Below are 7,460 nucleotides of genomic sequence, written 5' to 3' on the forward strand. Positions count from 1 at the left end.
TCATTGTTGTTTGGCGGGTCCGGGCTGGGGATTCGAACCCGCCACCTTAGGTGTATGTGGCTGGCGCCTTAGCCGCTTGAGCCACAGGCGCTGAGCCCATTCATTTATTTTTTGAGACAGACTCTTGCTCTGTCACCCTGGCTGGAGTACAGTTGCACAGTTATACCTCATTACAGCCTTAAACTCCTGGGCTCAGGCAATCCGCTTGCCTCAGCCTCCCAAATAACTGGGATGACAGGCACCCAGCACCATGTCCAGCTAAGTTTTAAAATTTTTTTGTAGAGACAAGGTCTCACTATGTTGCTCAGGCTGATCTGGAACTCCTGAGTGCAAGTGATCCTCCTGTCTCAGTCTCCCAAGGGATGGGATTACAGCCCTGAACCACCAGGCCCAGCCAAACAGTAGAATTTTAAAAGCAGTAACTGGTTCAGCAATATGAGAGTACTTATTCTGATGAAGCACTGTGGTAGATGTTGTATTTGGTAGTACCAGGTGCATGAAGATAGGTATGATACTGAGATTCTTTTAGTTAGAGATAAGAAATTCCTCAAGAGTACAACCAGGAACTAGTCACATGAGAAACAAAATTCACTGTAAAAAGCTAGTTCCTATCTTGTGAGTCCTCAGAATTTGGCCAACGGAATGTTTACTCTGAGACCCCAATGCTCACCTCTGAGGGTGCTCCATAGGACCCTCTGCGGTGAGGCCACAGTTGGGCTGGCCTTATTAGGTGGGGTTGGTGATAAAGCTCAGCTGTGAATTCTGTCACCCCAGTGAGTCTTCCAAGGGGCTCTGAATGGCACATACCATGTCCTCATGAGATGGAGATGCGACCTGAGTCCTTCCATGATTCTTGGCTTGCTACACTGTGGGGAAACTGGGACTTAGCTGGGAAGTGACATAATCAAGTTGGTATTTTTAAAGGATAACAAGTCTTCTGAATGGAGAAAGGTTTAAATGTCACCAGCTGCTGCATTTTTTTTTTTTTTTGAGACAGAGTCTTGCTCTGTTGCCTAGGCTAGAGTACCCTGGCATCAGCCCAGCTCACAGCAGGCTAACTCAGACTCCTAGGTTTAAGTGATCCTTCTGCCTCAGCCTCGGGAGTAGCTGGGGCTATTGGTCTCTACCACCACACCTGGCTAATTTTCCTATTTTTAATAGAGATGGGGTCTTGCTCTTGTTCAGGTGAGTGCAGTGGCGTCATCATAGTTCCTGAGCCCATAGGATCCTCCTGCCTTGGCTTCCCAGAGTGCAGGGATTACAGGTGTCAGCCACCAGCTGCTCTGCTGCAGGACCTCCTTTAACTAAGCCTTTCTCCTGGCTCGGATGAGACCAGTCATACATTGACTCCTCTCCTCTCCTCTGGGATATTGTTAGGCATCCCTACCCTGTTGGACTTTGATAAAAATTTCCCAGTAATTTCTCAGTTCAGGAAGTGGCTCCAATAAAGCTTCTGGCTATCCTGATTCACTTCCCTTTCCCATTCTCTGCAGTGGCTACTCCAAATCTTGACCTTTTCTATCCAGCTTTAAACCCTACCTGACTCCTTGTTCTGGGTAGAAGTCCTATATTCCCAGACACCAAAGATAAAGATTTCACACACCCTCTTACTTCCGTCTTCTCCACCTATGCTTAGCCATAACACCATCTACAACTTTCCTCCCAGCTTCTCAGCTGTCTTCTAAAGCTACTCTGTCTGTTCTGGGGGATACAGACGATCCCTGAATTATGATGGTCTACCTTTAAATGATACAAAAGTGACATGCATTCAGTAACCCCCACCTCTGACTTATAATAGGGTTATGTCCAGATAAATCTCTCATAAATTGAGAATATCGTAAGTCAAATTGATTTATGGGGGGTTTATAGGGAGGTGCCCCCATCATAAATCAAGGAGCACCTGCATTTCAACCCCTCTCAGAGACCTTTCATCAAAGATCAGTTTGCCACTTCTTTCTGTATCTTACTCTCTTCTCCCATGGCAGTGTCCTTTCAGCATAGAAACAAGCTAAAGACTTCCCCACTTTAAGAGAACGAAACTACCCTCCTTTTAGTCTTATCTCTTCCTCCCTAACCTACTACTCCATCTCTCCTTCCCTTCACCAGAAAACTTTATGTGAGAATAAGCTGAAGTTCCAGCCTACACTTCCACATGTCTGCTGCGTTATACCGCTCGCTGCAATCTGGCTCCTCTGCCATTATCCACTGGCTCTGCTCTCTTGGAGACCATTGGTGACCTCCTATGTGTCAGATGAAGTGGTCTTCTCAGTCTTTCATCTACTGACTTACACGGCATCTGATAATTATTATAACAAATATTATAGTGACTGCATCTACTTAAAATAGTTACAACCAATTCTTATAGCACTTAATGTTATGTTCCAGGCACTGTTCTAAACCTCACTATGACCCCATAAGATAGGTACTGTTATTCCTATTTTATGGATAAAGCACAGAGAGATTAGGTGACGTGCTTGCGTTCCCAGAGCTAACAGGAAGATGAGACTAGAACTCAGGCAGGCTGGCTGCACAGTCTGTCTACACTGTCATGGTGCACTGACGCCCTCTCAAATCATTCTCCTCCCTGGCTGCAGTGACAGGATATAGTCCCGACCTCCCTCCTGCTCTTGGAGGACTTTTTGTCCCTGACCACTTCCCTATCACTTATCATTTCTGATACTGTTCCTAATGTTTATCCTTAGCCTTCCTCTCTCCTCACTGTGCCCATGATTTTTAATCATTCAGATTGTGACTTACTGAAAGCTGATGGATCCACCAAAAAATGCTGATGTGGATATGCCTTAAAACTTTGTGCATAATTTCAGAGTACTGCTCTGAAGCTATTGAAGGATTCCTAAGGAGACCCTGGGCTTCACACGCACAACCTCTGCTCTAGGCTCACTTGGGACTTAACTTCTAATCTTTGCCTCGACATAAGGCAGCATCAATCATTCTCTTCTTCTTTACACATTTATCAGAAGGGGCAGAGTGTTAGCTTTAGCATCTGACATCCCCACTGGCTGGTGAGCAACCTCAGAGCATTGACGCTACCTGGATGTATCTATGAAATTGATACTGTCCTATTTGTTTTGCCATGGCATTAACTTGGTGTTATAACAAAAACCTATCATGTTTAGGGGATAAAGTCCCCCAACAGCACAAAGGGAAGCACCATAAAAGAGCATATTGAGTCATATGCACAGAGAAGACCTATAAAGAAAGGAGTGAGGGGCAAAGCCTGTGGCTCAAAGGAGTAGGGTCCTGGCTCCATATACTGGAGGTGGCGGGTTCAAACCCAGCCCTGGCCAAAAAAAAAAAAAAAGAAAGTAGTGAGTTGATATGAATGCACATGTATCAGGCACTCATTTCCAGAGGGGTGTGAGGTGCTCAGTAGAAGAGCCGTGCCCAGCAGAGTCAGTCACCATCTCCATCTCTCTTATCCTCCAGCTAAAAAACAGCTAATCCTGAGGGGACTGGCTTTGTAGAAGGATAAGAAGTAGTTTCTGATGAAACCTCTGGGTGCCAGACATGCCTTGCAGCCGCTGCCCTTCCACAAAGAAAAGAAGGGTGCTCCCTAATGAGAAGCCAGAATCCCGGTGATCTGCTCATCTTCCCGCCAGCTGGCTTCAAGCTTGGCCTCTGACCTCAAGGCAGGGAGGCTCAACCGGGGAAGAGGCTCACTCAAGACAGCTTTTACCAATGGGTTTTTTTTTATCCTGGTGTGGTCACTCACTTGTTCCTCCCTTTTGTCACCCATTCCTCGGCAACCCGGCGACGCTCTGAGATGCTCAGGGATAGGCCTTCTCCAGTTGTGCCATTCACTGTTCCAAACAAAGAGTCAGTCAGTGGGACCAACAGGCACCTTCTGCTCCTGTAAGTCTGATTCTGGAAGAGCAGGGTCGGGAACCCCTGTTTAACAGGAAGCACCACAGGGAAGTACCAGAGGATGGAATTGGGAGGGGAAAGCGCCGGGTTTCCATTTTCACTTCAGACTCCATCTTTCTTCCACCTTTACCTTATCAAAAGTAGTAGGAAAGTTATTTGCCACTTGTAATTACAGATCTGTCCTTGCTGTCAGGGACAGATAGCAAATATTTTGAACAGAGGCAGACATAACTGCCCATATTTTGGGCCAATCTCCAAACATCACCACCAAGTTCTCTATCTGGGCTTAGACGGGAGGAAAATCAACAGCACCCAGTACTGGAATGTCAAAGAGGCCGTAAGTGGGAGTTACATGATGTGCTTGCTTTTGTACACACAGACCAAACTACCCCTGTCCGTAGTCTGACATGATCAGGCTAGGACAAGGCTTTTATAAAATGACATTTCACAAATAAGCACAAAGGCTATTAATATTTCTTACACCAAGCACTCTCATATCCTCACTTACTCTTATAACAACCCAGAATAGTAGAAATTATTATTCTTATTTACAAATGAAAACATGAAGTCTGAAACACTAATTTAAGTTTTAATCCAAAGCTGTAAGATGCCAATGCACAGCCTCTTTCTTCTTTCCCTTCTTCTACAATCATCTCTTAATGGATCACAGAAAGATGCCAGTGGCAGCAGGACACATACTGAGCCCCACGTGGATGGCAGCACTGTGTCTCCAGGCACAGAGCCCTGGCTTGGAACAGTGGAGGTCAAGGAGGTGAGTGGGAAAGTGTGTCTACCACTCCTCCAGGGGCCTACGAGATTTCAAATATGCTCCAGTTGTAGGGATGTTCCTGCTTCTTCCCTATATCCAGGGGAGATCAGTGGTCCTTTAAGGAGTAAGAATCTGCCTGGAGCTATAAGGGACACTGAGCAGTTAGTTCTGTAATCGGGTCTTGGTTTGGACCTGCAGCCCAGGACATCTTTTTACCCCTGTTTTTATCACTCTGCTTATAACCATGGTACCTCTAGCACTGCAGGGCTCCTTGCAGGTAGAGCGGCAACTCAGAGCCAAGGTGTGATATCCTTGGAACCATCAGCTCAATTGCAGGTTAAGTATAGTTGTCAGGCTTATCACATTCAAGGTGTGAAGTTTTTTTTTTTTTTAACTTTTACTGTCTCTGAAATACATGGGGATAACTGCTAGTCCAGTGAATCTTTCGTCTGCTGTATTTAGGGTCTTTCTTCCATTCACAATTTGAAAGGTCAGGTGAAGACAGAATAAAGCCTATTCTTTTTTTTTCTTTTTCCAAGACAGAGTCTTGCCCTGTTGCCCCAGGCTAAGGTGCAGTGGTGTCATCCTAGTTCAGTGCCAGCTCAAACTCATGGGCTCAAGTGGTGCCTCCTCCTCCGCCTCCTGCATAGCTGGGACTACCTGTGCTTCCCACCACATTCAGCTAAGTTTTCTATTTTTTTGCAGAGATGGGGATCTTACTATGTTTCTCACACTGGTCTTGAGCTCCTGGCCTCAAGTGATTCTCCTACCTCAGCCTCCCAAAATGCTAGGATTACAAACTTGAGCCATTATGCCTGGCCAGACTAGAACTCATCCTTAAGGGAGAAAGAAGAGCCTTTACTTGGTATAAAACTGCTTGGCTGAATGGCCTGGGGCAAGCTAAAGAGGATAGCTGAATTATAGATTTTTTTTTTTGAGACAGAGCCTCAAGCTGTCCCCTGGGTAGAGTGCCGTGGCATCACAGCTCACAGCAACCTCCAACTCCTGGCCTCAAGCAAGTCTCCTGCCTCAGACTCCCAAGTAGCTGGGACCACAGGCGCCTGCCACAACGCCCAGCTATTTTTTTTCGGTTGCAGCCGTCATTATTGTTTGGCAGGCTGGCTGGATTCGAACCCACCACCTTAGGTGTATGTGGCTGGTGCCTTAGCCACTTGACCCACAGGTGCCGAGCCTGAATTATAGATTTTTATTTCTACATGGAGATAAAAACAATCTTACCTATTTGCATTTCTCAAATATTTGTAAGTCTACAAATTTACACATTTTAGTTGGCTTACCCAGGCTCCATCATAACCGGGGACACAATGACGCTGACCTTTAGGCTAGTATCCAGGCAAGACCTCCCTCCATTCTAAGGACTGAGAGAGAGACTTGCAGAGAAATCACCAAAGGTGACTTACCAAAAATGTTCTTCACTCCCTGCTCTTTCACAAGGTAATCCACATACTGACCAATTACTGACAAGTTGATTTCTCTAAAAGACACAGGAAAAATGGGAAAGAACGTATATTTAGTCTTTGTTTTATAGATTATTCAACTAATCCCCAGAGGTATAGTTACTCATTAATAGTTCTCTCATTAATAGTTACTAAAAATCTACGTAGTCTGTGAGATTCTTAGCTTGCTCTGAATAATGACTGGGATTGCGTTTCTTTGTTTGTTTGGTTTGGATTTTCTGAATCTGGTGATTTCTCCACTCAGCCATGTGTGCCTCACTTAAACGAGCATCTCTATTGGCTATCCACAAAGGATTTCTTTTTAAACCTCATCACATTTAAAGTAGTTGTTTAATTATCTTTTGCCTGTTTGGGGGAAGAGTGATGGTCATGGGCACGGCTAATTGAAGCCTTTATGTTTTCCATTTGGTAAGAAACAATTGTTTCTTAGGCTTACAAAATAGAAAAAGTCAATCTTAATAACTTAAGAATTTTAAAACCCATCTGCATTTTTAAACCTATCTGTATTTGCTCTTTTTATATTGAAGAAGATTAATAGTTGGAAAGGAACTCTGTGTCACTTTGCCTCTTGAAGGCAAAAGAGTAGCCTCCTGGGGGGAGTTCATTAAAAGTACAGAATCCCAGGCCCCCACAGCCCTGCCCACCTAGAATCTGCCTTTTAGTGAGATCCCCCTGTGATCTGCACACACTGAGCAGTTTGAGGCACCCTGACCTTGTATGGATATAATGCCTAAGGTTAAAGGCTCTTTTCTTAAAATCGTAATGATTTTAAAATCCAGAAGCTGACTCACAGACAAACTGCATTAAGCCACCTGTCCTCAGTCGACATGCAGGTGGGGAGGATGGGTGACGGAAAGTGAAATCTAAAGGAAACCGTGCAGCTAGCCTGGGTTAAATGTTGCAGAACCCAGTGCCGGGAACACAAAGTACCAGCTGGCTGCCATTAGCACTTTTGTCAGTGGGGGCCAGAGAATCCTAATTTAATTTTAGTCTGATTAACATTCTTTTCATCTTTACCTACTGTATTCCTCCAACAACAAAAATAAAACAAAAAAAGTCTGATGTACTTAGGAAACAAAGACATCAAAGGGTATTTGTCAAAAAGGCTAGAAATAGGCTCGGCGCCTATAGCTCAACCGGCTAGGGCGCCAGCCACGTACACGTAAGGTGGTGGGTTCGAATCCCCAGCCCGGACCCGCCAAACAACAATGACGGCTGCAACCAAAACATAGCCGGGCGTTGTGGCGGGCGCCTGTGGTCCCAGCTACTTGGGAGGCGGAGGCAGGAGACTCGCTTGAGCCCAGGAGTTGGAGGTTGCTGTGAGCTGT

The 7,460-nt window shown here is 45.3% G+C and overlaps 1 protein-coding gene across 4 annotated transcripts in view; it reads right to left on the reverse strand.

Annotated features, from left to right (window-relative positions):
* NPL (N-acetylneuraminate pyruvate lyase) overlaps window positions 1–7,460 on the reverse strand; it is a 36,729-nt gene that overhangs the window by 18,611 nt on the left and 10,658 nt on the right. For 2 of the 4 annotated variants that reach the window (XM_023510789.1, XM_023510788.1), the window contains 3 exons: window positions 6,076–6,149; window positions 3,941–4,015; window positions 3,734–3,821 (listed from right to left, as the gene is read on the reverse strand). In XM_023510789.1, coding sequence (XP_023366557.1) covers window positions 3,734–3,821; window positions 3,941–4,015; window positions 6,076–6,149 — 237 coding nt within the window. The remainder of the gene's footprint in view (window positions 1–3,733; window positions 3,822–3,940; window positions 4,016–6,075; window positions 6,150–7,460) is intronic. The other 2 variants (XM_023510790.1, XM_012802668.2) reach the window with 1 other exon arrangement.

The sequence above is a fragment of the Otolemur garnettii genome, unplaced genomic scaffold (assembly GCF_000181295.1).
Source record: "Otolemur garnettii isolate 467f Iridium unplaced genomic scaffold, OtoGar3 scaffold00016, whole genome shotgun sequence".
Classification (NCBI taxonomy): Eukaryota; Metazoa; Chordata; class Mammalia; order Primates; family Galagidae; genus Otolemur; species Otolemur garnettii.